Source organism: Wyeomyia smithii, chromosome 2 (assembly GCF_029784165.1).
Source record: "Wyeomyia smithii strain HCP4-BCI-WySm-NY-G18 chromosome 2, ASM2978416v1, whole genome shotgun sequence".
Lineage (NCBI taxonomy): Eukaryota > Metazoa > Arthropoda > Insecta > Diptera > Culicidae > Wyeomyia > Wyeomyia smithii.
In genome coordinates, this window is record NC_073695.1 from 49089044 (window position 1) to 49106477 (window position 17434).

Here is a 17434-nt window from a genome sequence, read left to right on the forward strand (position 1 = left end):
TGATGTGAACTTTTGTAATATAGGAAGTAACTCGAAATTGATTTCTTTGTACTTAATTTTTGTTAGTTGCATTTTACAAAAAAAAACATTGTTCGGAGGAATTGTTGGGACACATAAAAGACACATTTTTATCAAAGACCACAAATCTCCAGGGCTGTTTCATACAAAGTAAACCCTCTAGTGCCCAAATTATTTTCTAAACGGACTGCGATTAAATCACTATAAACAATTATAAACACTTTTTAAGTATTTATTGAAGCTTTTCGGAACTTCGACTGAAGCCCGCCAAATGGCGGCATTGAGCACTAGAGGGTTAAAGCATATTTGAGCTTAAATTTTCGATAATTTGGGGAACGTAAGGGTATAAAGGGTCAACTGGAATCACAATGTAAATACTTTTCCTTAAGGTTTAGCTCAAGTACTACAAACTGTTGCAGGTTCCATTTAACCCAATCTACCCATATTAGAGTACAGCGAGCATATGTTACCGTAGGTTTTCATATAATAACAATACTAACTTTTTTGTGTTAAGTGATAGAGAAATGGTTTATTAGACAAAGCTTTAGAACATGTAAAAACATGAAACTTTGCTGAATAAACCAAATTCCCATCTTCATTGGGTACCCAGCTACAGAGTATTTCATATGAAAGTTACTTGAAATTTTGTTTTTTGACGTAGAATTACGTATTACGGCAACATACACAGGAACCAGTTTCATTACAGGGATCCAATTTCAAAAACCAAAAACATCGAGAGCGTCACAAAAAATGTCCATTTTCAACCGTTTTAAGCTCAGTCAGTTTCCAACCGATTTTCGTCATTTTTGCAGTAATCGATTGGAAAATCAACCAAGCACCCGTCCAAATGCATAAAGTTGAAATCTGATTGTTCGAAAGATTGTACTATTGAAAATTGTCAAGCCTTGTCGAAACGCAAATGTCGACATCTGATTGGTCGCACAATGCTTCCTTCCCTTACAAGGTCGACAGAATATACCTAGTTGACTAAGAATGCGCGCTTTGTGTTTTATGTATAATCCATTCCATGATTGTGCCGATACCACACGGACGTTGGTTGCTGATCGTGAAGAAGAAAGAAAAGCCGGGTTTCAATTTCTGGCTGATCGCGCTGGGCGCGTTGATACTTAAGTTAATACGTGCGAAAAAAATCTTTGTCAGAGCGGATATCGCGCGCTATCTGGACCATGAAGCATTTATGCGATAATTGAATGAAATTTGCAACTGCAGCAACCAGTCTTTTTCAAGGCTACTAAATATATTTGGAAGAGCATAATGAATGGTTATTACTAGGGACAGTGGTAAATCGCGGTTTCGCGGAAGCCGCGAATTTCGCGAAATCCAGCATCGGCCGCGAAATTATCAGAAATCCGCGAAATGCCGCGAAAACCAACAACACGAACAATCTAAAGATCAATAAGCACCACGATGGCAACGGGAGGCCTTATCCTACGCAAACAATAAGATGGAATAGTACTACTGCTCTCTCACAACGAGATTTTGTCAGTCTGAGTTGAATTGTTTTCGGACGGTTCAGTTACTAGATCCTCTTTGAGCAAAGATTTTGGCGATTGGGGACCTGCATGATATAATTTTCGAGTGCGCAAAATCGAAGTTGCAAGATATACCTACTTAGTTCAAGTAGCAAGCATTTTTGCATTTTAATAATTTTGGTAAGTATTCGAAACGAGGACGGTTTTTTCAACTTTTCCGGCTGGCAAATAAATATTTACCGATTCCTGGAAACTCGGTAGATGCGAAACGCAGCGTGAGTCAGAATAACTGGAATAATACGTGCCTGCCGACACCAAAATATGATTGAAGACAATTTGACACAGTAGTCCGTACTGCAAAGAAATCATGAATCGTACTGTTAAATTACCGTATATTAAATTTAATAACAGTTTTTTTTTTGTTTTTACCAAAAAAATGCACTTTATTTGGCGTATTCTAAAGAACGAGTTGCCGCGAAATTACCGCGAATTTTGAATATTTTCTATTTTGCCACCCGCGAATTTTCAACTTTTTTGCCGCGAATTACCACTGTCATTGTTTCGAAGTTATTACTAAATTGCAACTTTGATTGCAGTTTGGTGCTGCTGCAATTGCGCAGCAGTGTGATGTATATTACGAATCATTAACACTGTGCATCACAAGCGGTATATGCGAAACAAATCCAATTCCAAACAGAAAAGTTCAGCAACTCCTGCTCACGGCGCTGAGTCCGTTTTAGAAAATCCATAACACTTCATTAACAAATATGTAACGTCTTGAAGAAGACGGTTGTTGCTTGACATCACAGCATAATTGCGACCCTTATATCCGATACGAGAACGGGAACATCTTCTTCCTTCAAGCCGTGCAACACACGATATATGTTATATTGTTGCCTTTATAAGGCAACAATAGGTTGACAAGAGGAATGTAACAATTTACTTGGAGCAGCAAACGTACGGCGGTCTGAACTTTGCGGCAAGTGTAATAGTAGAACGTTTGTTGTAATCCGCCAACCGGGAAGCAACCGAAAATTTTTCTCCTTACAACGAGGTTTGACCTGTTGTGACAAATTTCCTGGCTCCTTTGTCGCTTGCCTCTGGTGCCATCTCAATTATGATACATTTGATGCCAGGTACACAGTTGACGCTAAAATAATGCGCTTTTACGCTCAAATTTCGCTTATATCCCGACAAACTGTGAGCAGCGTAGCCCATCCTCTTTGTTTCGAACGTTGTAGAATGATATAACTGGAAATAATTTTTCCAGTTATCCCATTCCACAACGTGCGTAAAAAATCTTTGTCAGAGCGGATATCGCGCGCTATCTGGACCATGAAGCATTTATTCATTGAATGAAATTTGCAACTGCAGCAACCAGTCTTTTTTAAGGCTACTAAAAATATTTGGAAGAGCATAATGAATGGTTATTACTAAATTGCAACTTTGAGTGCAGTTTGATGCTGCTGCAATTGCGCAGCAGTGTGGTGTATATTACGATTCATTAACACTGTGCATCACAAGCGGTATATGCGAAACAAATCCGTAAATGTCAATTTACTAAGTTTTCATCATTACAAACCAGTCACTTCTTACAGCATCTCGATCATACTCATGATTCGTATATTTCATATATAGGGGTACAAATTGTAAAACCGAAAGCATCGAGAGCGTCATGAATATTGCCCATTTTCAAAAGTTCTGAACTCAGCTAGTTTCTAACGGATTCCGTTTATTTTTAAAGCAAAAATAATATACGAAACAAATACGGAAAAATATATCGCTTCACACCATTTAAATGATTGACCCTAATCGAGTGTATTTCCAAAGCTATTGCAAAAAATTATTGCCCTAAGACAGGCTGTCGTAATTCTACGTTAACCTTGCGGACGTTTCTTATAAACAACCTCTTCCACTTCTTTTTGGTACTTTACATTTGTTAGTTGCATTTCACAAGAAAAAACGTTATTCTAAAGAAGCATTTAAGCATGCAAAACACACGTTTTTGTCGAGGACTACACATCCAGGATTTTGCTTTACAAAATTATGGCATATTTTAGTTTATTTTTTCGATAAATTCAAGAGCGTATAGGATGAAAAAGGCAAGTGGAATCATGACGTCAATACTTATCCCCAAAGTTTAACTCAAGTACTACAAACTGGTGTGTAAGTTTTATTTGTCCCCATCCAGCCACTTTTTACCTTATACGTGCTTAAAGTTATGGAAGAAATAGCTACAATATGCTTTAAACTGTAGGAAAAATTCGCGAGATATTTGATCTTCAACTAAAACGTGAGTTTGTATGCTTCTTTAGAGCGATGTTTTCCTGAGTAATGCAACTAACAAAAGTTAAGTACGAAAAACTTAATTTAAGTTACTTTCATACGAAATATTCTGTAATTCCGTTCCCAATAAAGATAGGAATATCGTATTCAGCAAAGTTTCATGTTTGCACATGGTCCACAACTTTGCCTAATACACCATTCCTCTATCACTTGGCACACAACAGTTAGTATTGTTATTAAATGAAAACCTACAGTAACATATGCTCGTCGTTCTGTAATATGAATGTATCGCGACAAATGAAACCACAAACAGATTGTGCTACTTGAGCTTAGCTTAAAGGACAAGTTTTGACATCTTGATTCCACTTGCCTCTTTTTACCCTATGAGCAATTCCACAAAAAACGGGCAACCAATTTAATCGACTATTTTTGATTTCGCTGAAACATTGCATAGATTTTTCTATAGGCAAAAGATGCCATGTTGTGCTATATATTCAATTTTTTGGAACACGACTTATTTTTGAGAAGCTATTGAAAAATGCTATTTTGGGGAGGTATTGATGATTACAAATATTTTTAGGGTCAAAACGGTTTGTTTGATCGGTATGATGTCTTCGGTGAAGTTAGTTTTAGTTTTTAAATAGTTTATTTGACACGGCACGATACAATTTATGTTTAACTGAGCCAAGTACATTTTTTTTTTAAATTCTAAATTAGCAGGGAAAAGAGGGAGGCCTTTTTTTTATTCTCGCGGCCGACTACGAGCTAGTGGGGATTTAAGGTGAGAGGAGGGGTGTTACAATTTTGTTTTTAACTATTTTATATTACAGAATGTATTCATTTGTACGTGGCTAACCAGTGATGTTCTATTTGAGCAGTTTTGGTCTGAGGTGTCTGTGTAAACATAGAGATGCCGAGTCTTCGTTTTAGTGTCTCCAGCCGGGTGTATCATTCTCTTTCAGTTTGTGACAGAAATTGTATTCTAGCAAATAGATAAAAGAAATCAAATTTTAATGCCAGCATTTTTTATAAACCCGTATAGCTGTGTCATGTACTGGAGATCACCGCTTCCCAGAATGTCTCTAACGGGTACGTTCGGTTGTTTTCCTCGGGCCCGAAGGGAATCTATAAGCTCAGACCTAACACCACAGTATTCGGTACACGACCAAACAACATGCTCGATGTCATGGTAGCCATCGCCACAAACGCAGTGACTGTCTACAAGCCCTATACGAAAGATATGCGTGTTTAACGTATAGTGATTGGACATAAGTCTGGACATCACGCGAATAAAGTCCCGACCTACATTCAACCCCTTGAACCATGCTTTCGTCGATACCTTAGGAAAAATGGAATGTAGCCACCGTCCCAGTTCATCTGAGTTCCATGATGATTGCCAACTGTTGAGTGTTCTCTGACGCAAAATGCTAAAAAATTCGTCATAAGCAATTGGTCTTACATTAATATCGCCGTCAACAGCACCCACCTCAGCTAAAGCGTCAGCCTTTTCATTGCCCGGAATGGAACAATGAGAAGGGACCCACGCTAAGGTAACCCGGTAATTTTTATCTGTTAAAGCACTTAAAAACCGCCGAATTTTCCCCAGGAAATACGGGGTGTGCTTCACAGTCTTCATCGATCGCAGCGCCTCAATGGCACTGAGACTGTCTGTGAAGATGAAGTAGTGGTCTATGGGCAGGGTTTCGATGATCCCAAGAGAGTACTGAATGGCAGCAAGTTCTGCGACGTACACGGAATCAGGAGCATCGAGTTTGTAGGAGGCGGTAAAATTTTCGTGGAAAACACCGAAGCCAGTGGACTCATCTAGATAAGATCCGTCAGTGTAAAACCTTTTATCATAACTAACATGTTTAAACTTATTGGAAAAAATTTTAGGGATCTCTTGGGGTCGCATCGATCCGGGATACCAGAAATGTCTTGTTTCATGGTGGTGTCGAAGAATATAGCATTATTAGAAGTATCTAAAAGTGCGACATTGGAGGAATCGTATGAAGAAGGATTAATATCTTGAATGGCTCAAAAAGTCAAAATATAAAGTCATAAATCTGGATTGAGATTGAAGGTCGACCAACCTCTCGAAATTTTCAATTACTAATGTGTTCATGACCGTACATTGAATTAGTAACCGGTAAGAGAGATTCCAAAAACGATGTTTCAACGGAAGAATACCCGCTAGCACTTCAAGACTCATCGTATGGGTCGACTGCATGCAGCCTAAGGCAATACGCAAACAACGATATTGTATTCGTTCCAGTTTGATCAAATGTGTGTTTGCTGCGGAGCGGAAGCAGAAACACCCGTATTCAATTACAGACAATATCGTTGTTTGGTAAAGCCTTAGAAGGTCTCCTGGATGGGCTCCCCACCAGGTTCCGGTAATCGTACGAAGAAAATTATTCCTCTGTTGGTATTTTCGTGTCAGATACCTAATATGGCAAGCCCAGGTGCATTTAGAGTCGAACCAGACCCCGAGATATTTAGCGACTAAAACCTGAGTGATTGTTTTACCCGTTAGTAGCAGCTGCAGCTGAGCTGGGTTATGCTTCCTAGAAAAAACGACCAGCTCAGTTTTCTCCGGAGAGAATTCGATACCCAGCTTAAGAACCCATTCAGACAAATTGTCTAAGGTATCTTGCAATGGTCCTTGCAGATCGTTAGCCTCGCTTCCAGTAATGGATACAACGCTATCGTCTGCAAGTTGCCGTAGCGTGCATGATTTTGCAAGACATTTATCGATGTCATTGACGTAAAAATTATATAAGAGAGGGCTTAAACATGAGCCCTGGGGAAGACCCATGTAACTAATTCGGGAAGTTGTCGAATCACCATGTGAGAAATACATATGCTTTTCTGACAACAAATTGAGCAAAAAATTATTCAAATTTGGTGAAAGTCCCTGCGAATGAAGTTTCTCGGTTAAAACTTCAACAGAGACAGAGTCAAAAGCCCCCTTAATGTCCAAGAATGCAGAAGCCATTTGCTCTTTTCGAGCAAAGGCGAGTTGAATTTTGGTAGAAAGCAACGCTAGGCAATCGTTCGTTTCTTTGCCCCGGCGAAAGCCAAATTGAGTATCTGAGAGTAAACCATTTGTTTCGACCCATTTGTCTAACCGTAAGAGGATCATTTTCTCCATTAATTTCCGGAGGCAAGAGAGCATAGCAATCGGCCTATAAGAATTATGATCAGAGGCGGGTTTTCCGGGTTTTTGAATAGCAATGACTTTTACCTCCCTCCAGTCGTGCGGAACAATGTTGAGCTCAAGGAACTTGTTGAACAAGTTCAACAAGCGTCTTTTTGCAGAGTCGGGTAGATTCTTCAACAAGTTAAATTCAATTCTATCCAACCCTGGAGCTTTATTGTTGCACGAGAGGAGAGCCATTGAAAATTCCAACATCGAAAATGGAGGCTCTTCCGTAGCTACTAAAAACGCGTCGCGAAAGGTCTTCTGTTCGGGGACAGAGTCCGGACAGACCTTTTTGGCGAAATCGAGTATCCAGCGATCTGAATACTCCTCGGACTCTTTCGAAACGTTACGATTCCGCATGCGCCTGGCGGTATCCCAAAGAGTGCTCATCGCTGTTTCCCTCGACAACGCGTTCACAAACCGCCGCCAGTATCCGCGTTTTTTTGCTTTTATCAAGCTCTTCATTTGTCTATCCAGTACATCGTACTTTCGGAGCAAATCGATAGTGCCTTGTTCTCGGAAGGCCAAATACACCGAGGACCTCCGCGCGTACAGGTCTGAGCACTCTTTGTCCCACCACTTGGAGGGAGGGCGCCGTCTAATCGTTACCCCGGGTATCGGTTTCATCTGAACTTGAGTCGCGGCGTCAATGATCAAGCCAGAAAGGAACGCGTATTCTTCCTCCGGAGGAAGTTCCACGTGGGACTCGATTCGTTGCGATATTATGGTCTCATAGGACTTCCAATCAATGTTACGTGTGAGGTCATACGCAATATTGATTGGATCCGTTGGAGTTGACCCATTAGCAATTGAGATAACGATTGGTAGGTGATCACTACCGTGGGGATCATTGATTACTTTCCACTGGCAATCTAACGCTAGTGATGTCGAGCAAAGGGATAGGTCAAGCACGCTTTCGCGTGCTGGAGGATTAGGTACACGTGTCGCTTCCCCAGCATTCAAAAGTGTCATATTGAAGTCGTCGATTAAGTTACAGATTAAAGAAGATCGGTTGTCGTCGTACAGCGACCCCCATAGCGAACAGTGAGAATTAAAATCTCCCAATATCAAAAAAGGAGCGGGAAGCAGCTCTGATATATCAGTGAGATGCCTCTGTTCAATCCGCGCGGATGGAGGGATATATAACGAAACAAGGCATAGGTCTTTTCCATTCATATTCGTTTGAATGGCAACGACTTCAATATTCGAGATCGAGGGGAGGTCGATTCGGAAAAAGGAATAGCACTTTTTAATCCCTAAAAGTACCCCTCCACCGTGTGAGTCTCGATCTCGACGAAAAATGTTGAAATCGTGGAAATTGAGTTGATCGTTTGAATTGAGAAAGGTTTCACAGAGCGCAAATGCGTCACAATTGTATGTATTTATTAAATGAGAAAATAGATCGAATTTGGGGATGATACTTCTGCAATTCCACTGTAATACAGTGATAAAATTCCTAACCTCTTTCGCCGTATTAGTCATCGAAAGATATGATAGCTGAAATGAGGGGCCAAGTTGCTGCTAGCTGCTTCAAAAAGGTTTTCACTGTAGGAAGAAGGGCAAGAAGAATATTTTGTAGGGGATCTGGTATGTTGAATGTTTTAAATATCCAGTCCACAATATCAGAAAATTTTATGAACCCTGTTTCTTTTATGTCTTCTGATCGAGAAATGGGTGCACGAGGGGTTTTTGGTGCCCCAGGAAGCGGTGGGTACTCCTGGTTTGATTTAAAATTAAAACCGGGAGGTACTTGCTTCGGTTTTTCTTCACCGCTTCCTTTTTGTGTTGGCTTATTGGTCATTCCGCTAGGGGTTATCTTGCGACCTTTAGCGAGAAAGATTAGGAGAGTTGATCATTCTCCTCTTCCTAGATCCTTCTGGCATGGCATAAGAACACCCTTCGACGGGATCGTCAGATGTACCCTCATCGGTTGGTAAAAAGGAAAAGATGTTTCCTGTCGAGGGTGGCTCAGCACTCTTCAGCATTTCTGCGAAAGAGCGCTTTGATCGTTCCTTGAGGGAACGCTTAATTTTTTCCTCGCGCTGTTTGTACGCGGGACACGCCGAAAGGTCATGCCGAGTTCCCTCGCAGTAAAGACACTTTTCAGTATTCTCACTGCAAGCGGTCTCAGCATGATTGCCTCCGCACTTGCTGCAGCGTGCCTTGTTGCAGCATTCGGTGGCTGTATGACCTAACTGCTTGCAGTTTTGGCAATGCATGACCCGCGGTACGAACAGGCGTACAGGCAGACGAACCCTGTCCAAAGAGATGTAGTTCGGCAGTGCGGATCCGGCGAATGTTACACGGAAGGAATCCGAAGGGAAGAATTTCTTCTTCCCTTCTTCGATGGATACTGAATGCAATTGCTTGACATCCAGTATCTTTACATTTTGAATCAGGGGGTTCTTGAAGCAGCCAACCCCGTGACGCAAAATGTCATCGACCGTGAGGCTTACTTCGGTAACCACACCGTCGATCTCCACGTCCTTGGCAGGGATGTACACGCGGAACTCTCTCGTGAAGAGCTCGTAGCTAGCAATTGCGTTTGCTTGCTTCAAGCCACTCACAACAACTCGCAGTTTGTTCGGTCTAACCTTTGTAATTTCGGTTACGTCCGAAAACTGTTTTGCCAGGTCCTTGCCGATTTGAATAATATTTAGAGGCTTCTTCATGGGCCTGAAGTAAACTACGAACGGACCTTTCGAAGCATCTGGGTAAGCTTTCACCCGTGTTGCCGGTACCCTTGGGACGGGGCTAGAAAGCGGGGAAGGTAGAGGGGAATTGATGGGGGAGATCTCAATCTCTTCCCCATTTGTTTCCACATCCAGGAATAGTTGCACCTGCATGTCGTCCATTTTGCGGGAGCGTTACGCTCTACCGCACACAAACGATAATGGTTCGAATGTGGGGGGGGGGGGTCAAGTAGTTGCTATTAAATTTTAAAAACAATTTTTTAAACTACAATGGATCAAAATAAAAACAAAGACAGTAATACTAATACTAATAACAATAGTAATAATAATAATAATAATAATAATAAAAATAATAATAATAATAATAATAATAATAATAATAATAATAATAATAATAATAATAATAATAATAATAATAATAATAATAATAATAATAATAATAATAATAATAATAAAAATAATAATAATAATAATAGCAATAATAATAATAATAATAATAATAATAATAATAATAATAAAAATAATAATAATAATTATTATTATTATTATTATTATAATAATAATAATAATAATAATAATAATAATAATAATAATAATAATAATAATAATAATAATAATAATAATAATAATAATAATAATAATAATAATAATAATAATAATAATAATAATAATAATAATAATAATAATAATAATAATAATAATAATAATAATAATAATAATAATAATAATAATAATAATAATAATAATAATAATAATAATAATAATAATAATAATAATAATAATAATAATAATAATAATAATAATAATAATAATAATAATAATAATAATAATTATAATAATAATAATTATAATAATAATAACAATAATAATAATAATAATAATAATAATAATAATAATAATAATAATAATAATAATAATAATAATAATAATAATAATAATAATAATAATAATAATAATAATAATAATAATAATAATAATAATAATAATAATAATAATAATAATAATAATAATAATTATAATTATAATAATAATAATAACAATAATAATTATAATAATAACAATAACAATAATAATATTAATAATAATGATAAAAATTCTAAAGTGAATACTTCACCGAACGTCTAAGTCACGACCTCACGGCTGACAGCAGGATTAATCGAGCGTCTCCGCAGAACAAACAATGACGATCCAGCTTCGTGTTGTGACACAGTGGCCGTATCCTACACGCGACCTTGTAGATTCCACTTGTAGTTGACTCGCTCGATCGTATGGTGGTCCGTGCTGCTAGCGGGGTAACAGCGGTGCGGGAAAATTATTCTTGCTGATATATCAGCTGCGTATCAGATCACTGGCGGGGTAGCCTGCCCCTACCAGTGTGCAGAAGATGTTTCTGCCGATAAACTGCAGGCTATTGTTATCGCGCAGCACAAGAACTAATCGACAAAAAAAAACACCCGTACGATAACTCGTGTATTGTTATTTTGCGAACTCAAACGGAGATGAACAGTTTGCGTCTAATCGAGACGAAAGCAAAACAACGAATCCTAGTCTTCGGTAAAGTTGTAGATAACAATTTTGTGTTTCCGAAAAATTATTTTTTTTTGTGAAAAAAAAATAAAAAAATGATTATTAGATAATTAAACAACCTCTAAACAATTTTTTTTTATAAAATGCAACTAACAAAAGTTAAGAACAAAAAACTAAATTTTGATTAATTTCCATATTTTGCACTCAACGAAGATAGAAATTTTGCTGATTTTACAAAGTTTCATATTTTTAAATCTTCTACAACTTTGCCAATTAAACCATACCACTATGTGAAGGGCTCTATGGAATTAAGTTTCACTTTTTGCCTCTCTGTATAAAATAAGAGTGTTCCTAGACAAGATTTAGGACCTCCTTCTTTCCATTTGTTGCGCGGAAACATCGAAATTAGTCCAGTCTTCATTCATGTTTACTAAGGTGTTCTATTGGAAATCTTTGCGGATCCGTAAGCAAAGCAAAGCCTTGGTGCTACATTCCGATTCGGAACTCGACCTTCTGTTTATTATACACAGACTTCGCAGCCAACTGTTAAGTGTACTAGTGACACTAACAGTCTCTTCCGAGCCGAGACTCAAACATACAACGACTGGCTTGTCAGGCCAGTTTGGACCAACTGGGAGGATCGCGTTGCGGATCCGTAAATGTACCTTAAAATCCCTTTTCAGAGAAGTTTTAACACGTTTGAGCCTGACAGCACTTTTTTCCGCTTCAAGATTTGTACATATTGATGCAAAGGTAGAAGATATAAAAAAACTTGTAGGGCTTTGTATGGTGTCCTAGCCATTGCTCCAAAAAATTGTTCTTCGGAATAATTCGAAAGTAATTTTTGCTACGACAATTTTCGAAAGTTTCTAAATAACATAAATTTTACATGGTTGAAAAACACGCACTACAATATTTTAAAATAGATCTAACAAGGCATGTGTCCTCTAGCCGAGAACATATATACGAAATTTCAGCGTAATCAAAATTGTTTCTTTAAGTTTTCAGAATTTTCAATACGATTTCACTAGGAATTGATGTCCTGCAAATTGAAATATAATATATTCTGGATGTGTCGAAGTGTACCTTTTGCTCTATTAAAATGACTTGGTAGCGTAACAGAAAAGTTCAGTCCCAGTGGCGCCATGTTTTTCTATTAAATATATATATATATATATCTACACAGTGTAAACTACAACAAGTTTTCCACGTCACGTTTACCCGTCGATTACTGCAACGTGAGAAAAAAAGTTTAACCCTGCAGCTATTGTTCACACCGATAGTTTAACTCATGACTTCTCCATAAATTTGTAGAACAAAACTAGTATATCACGAGTGGTAGAAACAAGTCCCTGCTCTATTATAAAAGCCCTTCTGACAGTAAGTTGTTTAATAAGCGTTACCATAGAAAGAAAAAGATGTTTACGTAGTGAATTCATATCGAACGGTTACCTAGCGAACCGTCGTGAACTTGATTAGTGTCTCCTACGTAATTCTCAATCATTGATTTGCGTCCGCATAATCATCGTGCTCCCCCGCTACCGGTGAAAAGCAATGAACCCAGTAGCGCTATTTCTGCTGTGTACTGCGCTAGTGTTGCAAATAGATTTGAGCCGTGAAGCCGATAAATACTGCCGCAAAGACTCATGTCCCGATGCCGAACGAAACATCGGTTGTGGTTGTGGTTCACAAACAAAGACATCCTACGGATCGCAATGCGCCGGTAAACGCCCCCGCAAAGTAACCATCGACAGCAGACTGAAGTCGCTGATCCTACGAGAACATAACACTAGACGAAATTCTATAGCGTGCGGATTGGTAATCCCGCATCAGCCAGCTGCTGGCATGCCGGAAGTGGTACTATCTCTGGAGATGGCAATGGCATTAATCTCTTTTTTTCGTGTTAAACTTTAGTTCTACGAATCGATATTAAATATGCAGAGGTCAAAGTGATTCCAAAAACAAATTTACGTTGGCTCGAATGGCCAATGGATGTGTTGCCTCAGAAGAATTGCAAAATTAATTTGGTACACTTTATCATTTCAGCTGTGGGACAATGAGTTACAGCATTTGGCCTGGTGCAACGCAAGGCGATGTGTTTATGGTCACGACCGGTGTCGCAGCACGAGTAAGTTCGAATGGCCGGGACAGAATATTGCATCCAAAACGATTTGCGGTAAAGCTGCACCACTAAAACCAGAGGAAGTTATTACCGCCAGTATCAACGTTTGGTTCCTGGAACACCAAAACACCACTCCAGCGATGATTGATAGCTTTCCTGGAAAAGTGGACGGGTTTGTATGTTGTGACACTTAAAGGTGTTTCCCAGACTTGTTATAAAAAAATGTCATTTATCCTATAGAACTAGCACGAATATATATGCTGATGTTTCCTAAAACTTTTTCAGTGGTCCAATTGGGCATTTCACTGTTATGGTGAACGACCAGGTAGAACGAATTGGCTGCAGTCTCGTTGTGTACAACGTTCAGCGTGCTGGATTCACCTCGCCATGCCCAACCCACTACCTAGTGTGTAATTATTCCGCTAGTAACTTCCTGCAAGAACCTTCGTACGTGAAAAGCGACACTCCCGCAGAAAAGTGCAGATCTCGTTCGAAACAATATTCCTGTTTGTGTGGCAGCAATACGGCGAAAACTAACAAGCAGAAACCGAATCGCTAACATGCACTAGAAAATCAAAAGCATTGGCGAATAACATGACCCCAGCACTCAGTCATGCAACTTAATATGATCTGTGTCGTGTTAGCACAGGAAATAGAACAGGTGTACACAAATTAGTTTTCAAAACAATGAAATTAAAGGCATACGTAGCTGCTGGATTTTTTTTTATTCAGTTCAACCTTACTTTATTAATGTGGCCAGTGAGGGGCATCAGTCGAAGTTAGGTAGTATTTTTTTTTGAGCAAAAAAGCAATACAGAGAAATATTCTTTTGAATTTATATAGGTAAAGGTAAGTTTAAACATGAGGAAAAAAAGGTCGATAAAAAACAAAACGAAATTAGAGACTTTATACTCATTTCGCATGCTGTATTGGCTTACAAGATTACAAAAAAAACTTTTCAACCTATTTGTTTGATTTTATGGTTTCATTTCAAACAAAATCAAGATTTTCCAACATGTTATATTTTATTTATTGGTACACCTTTTAAAATGCCCTATTCGCGCAATCAAACATTATTTACGCCTTAACTTTTGTTCTAGCACATTTTTTGCTAATTCCGATACAATTCTGATTAGAGAGCATTTACTTTATTGTTAGTTGTGTTATGGAATATTTATCTCTATTATATGTTTTCGCTAATAATTCGGTTTATAAATTACGTTCTTCTCCAATCTTAATAAACATAAAAACCTATATCGACCAGCAGAATCGGTACTAACGGCGCGAAGAGAATTCAAAATGAGTCATTTTCACATTTATCGCAAATGCAAAGAATGTCGTTTAATTTTATAACAACAAGCAGTAACGTAACACAATTCGTGCTTTGCGCCGCGGGACTGCCTCAGAAATATCGTGCGTAGCGTCAGAAACATTTTATTCTCGTCAGAGACCGCCTGCTCCCCGCGAGCGAATGGATTACCCACTGATGCAACCTTGTCCAACCTCCTGCAATATAAGCGACCATAAGGGAAAAAGGGTCGTTAAAATAAACCAAACCGCTTTCCACTTTCAGTGGTGCTTCTTTCTACCCGTTTAAGCTCATGGGAAATTTCACAATTTAAAATGCCTTAACGATACACACCGAAAAGCTTTAGAACTGACCGATCCTAATAGCAAACCAAACACCAATTTATCAACGTCAATTGAAGTGTGAAAAAATATAGAGTCACGCTTTTTAGAATAAGGTAAATTCTAGAGGAACTACAAACGGTGATGAATCGTTTCCATTCACAAGCAACAACGTAAACCATACGCAGATTTCTGTCAACCCAGTGTAAGCTTTTCTGTTTTTCCGATATCATAGTGCTTGCCAGCGATTAATTGAAGTACCATTATTCGCAGTCACGTTGCAATCCATCGCGGCTGACCGCCGCTGGGCATCGATAAAGCAGTAGAAAATGAGGAAATCGATTTTCTCTCATTTTCCTGGCGGGCATCGTTATTCATATTAAAAAGCGCATTGCCTGACGTTCGTTGATGGAGCATTTTAATAACCATCCCACTTAAAAATTGTCAACATGTCAAGCGCCAAGCTTCACCATATACATACCTCTATCGTTTTCGGACTGCAGCGGGCCAACGTTTCCGAAAAATCGTTTATCTAAAATTTGCAGCAGCTGGAGCGCGGTTGAGTGAACCTCGACGCGTGGACATCCGGTCATCAAGAGAGTGACGTTGATAACCGATGTGTAGTGATCACATGGATATTCGCTGAAAGTGAACATCGAAAAGGGAAACGTCAATAACCTCAATCATACTTTTTCCGTTTGACCGATGAAGTCGTAAACTTGTGTTACTTTTCTCAGAAGAGTGCCACTTAAAAGTCGATACTGGTCAGTCGATGTGCAGTGAAGCATGAATTTGGAACAAATCGTATTAGACTTTGGCGGACAGTAAAAAGGTAGCAAATTCCAGCAACTTCAAGTATTTCGCTGTCCGATTGATTGCCTTTATTTGGATATGTTGACCCTACCCCACTACTAGCGATGAGTTGTAAAGTTATAATAAAATACATTTGCCATAACAAACTTATAATAAGAAAACATGATGATGATAAGAAAACAAATGTCTTTCATTTGTCCACATAGTATTGCTATCTGGTAGAAAACACATAGCTGAAATTAGCAACTAAATTTCTAAATTGCATGAATGATAAGTAAAACTACTATATGTAAATGACTGTGACTGATTATTGAAAAAGAATCGTGTTATGAGAATTTTTCGGATACGAAACCGTTTACTTTAACCTTCAGTTCTTGTAACTTTTGCAATTTTCATCCAATTTCAATAGCTTTAGCACCAAGAGATTCAGTAACTAATAAACTTTCAAATAAGCAGTGTCCAGAGATGATTCTTCCTCTCTTTCTCTTGAAAGTAAAAAAATCACTGAATCTAAAACTATTGAAATTGGATGAAAATTGCAAAGGCTACTAGAATTTTAAAGTGAGATTAAAGTAAAAGGTCTCATATTCGAGAAATTCTCATAGCACGATTCTCATTCAAGAATCCTAGTCCCATATACTGGGCTGTCTTGAGAATGTATTTCTTCAGAATTACTTATCGAGGATACCCACGATTACAAAGTCCTCCTTGGGAATCTATGCGAAACTTTTTTTTCATAGGAGGAGATGTTTTGTGATGAATTAATTATTTACTAATATTTATTCAGAATTTATATTGTGTGTTCTGCCACAAACGGTGACATATCAACACTATTACAAATATTTTAATTTTTATTTCATTAAAAGATTGTAATAGCTTCCGCAGTTAAGTGAATATAATTGTAGGAAAATTGTAAACTTGCTTGTCAAGACAAAAAAAAAGTAATTTAAAATTAAACCTTAGCCTAATCTTACACCTATCTTACTGACTATAAAGTGAGCTAACCGTTGTAATTGAGGATTGCAACGATTTTTGTCGGAACTTATTGATAATTTGGTTTGACATATCTTCTAATGTTTCCACATTAGTCAGCCTGCGAGCGACGCTTCAATATCATTTTCAGAAGTTTATTCTGAATCCTTTGAAGCATCTCCTTTCAGGATATACAACAACTTGTCCAGATGGGGACTGCATATAACATTGCTGGTCTAAATATTTGTTTGTAAATTACCAGTTTATTCCTGAGACAAAGTCTAGAATTTCAGTTGATAAGAGGATACAAACGTTTTATATATTTATTGCACTTTGTTTGGATATTCTCAATGTGCTCCTTGAAAGTAAGATTTTTATCATAAGCTAGCTGACCCGGCAAACTTCGTCCCGCCCATTCTTGTGTTTAATTGAATAATTTCGAATATTCCAAATTCATTGATTTCTTTTCTTGCGATGTGTTTATTAGGGTGGGGAATCGTCATATGCAAAAAAAAAGAAACTTGATAGCAGAAAGCCAGAACCAAGTTTTTTTTCATTCTATTTGGAGCCTTGCCTTCAGTACATCACCTCTATTCCGGAAATACTTATATTGGGTGGTATTCAGTTATTTTCGTTGTTTTCCAGAAACTGAAAGTGGTCATCTTCGAATTCAAGA

At 38.0% G+C, this 17434-nt stretch overlaps 2 protein-coding genes across 8 annotated transcripts in view; one reads left to right on the forward strand and one right to left on the reverse strand.

The window, feature by feature from the left end:
• LOC129722031 (protein furry) overlaps positions 1 to 17434 on the reverse strand; it is a 149925-nt gene that overhangs the window by 63932 nt on the left and 68559 nt on the right. For all 6 annotated transcript variants that reach the window (XM_055675213.1, XM_055675214.1, XM_055675215.1 and 3 more), the window contains one exon: positions 15455 to 15615. In XM_055675213.1, coding sequence (XP_055531188.1) covers positions 15455 to 15615 — 161 coding nt within the window. The remainder of the gene's footprint in view (positions 1 to 15454; positions 15616 to 17434) is intronic.
• Positions 12632 to 14052, forward strand: LOC129722039 (antigen 5 like allergen Cul n 1-like). 2 transcript variants are annotated; one of them, XM_055675230.1, is made up of 3 exons: positions 12632 to 13079; positions 13269 to 13516; positions 13630 to 14052. In XM_055675230.1, the coding sequence occupies exons 1-3, from the start codon at positions 12777 to 12779 to the stop codon at positions 13901 to 13903; spliced, it is 825 nt and encodes a 274-aa protein (XP_055531205.1). In that variant the 5' UTR covers positions 12632 to 12776; the 3' UTR covers positions 13904 to 14052. The 2 variants fall into 2 exon arrangements, with proteins under 2 accessions (XP_055531205.1, XP_055531206.1); XM_055675231.1 differs by having other exon boundaries at positions 13269 to 13520; positions 13630 to 13891.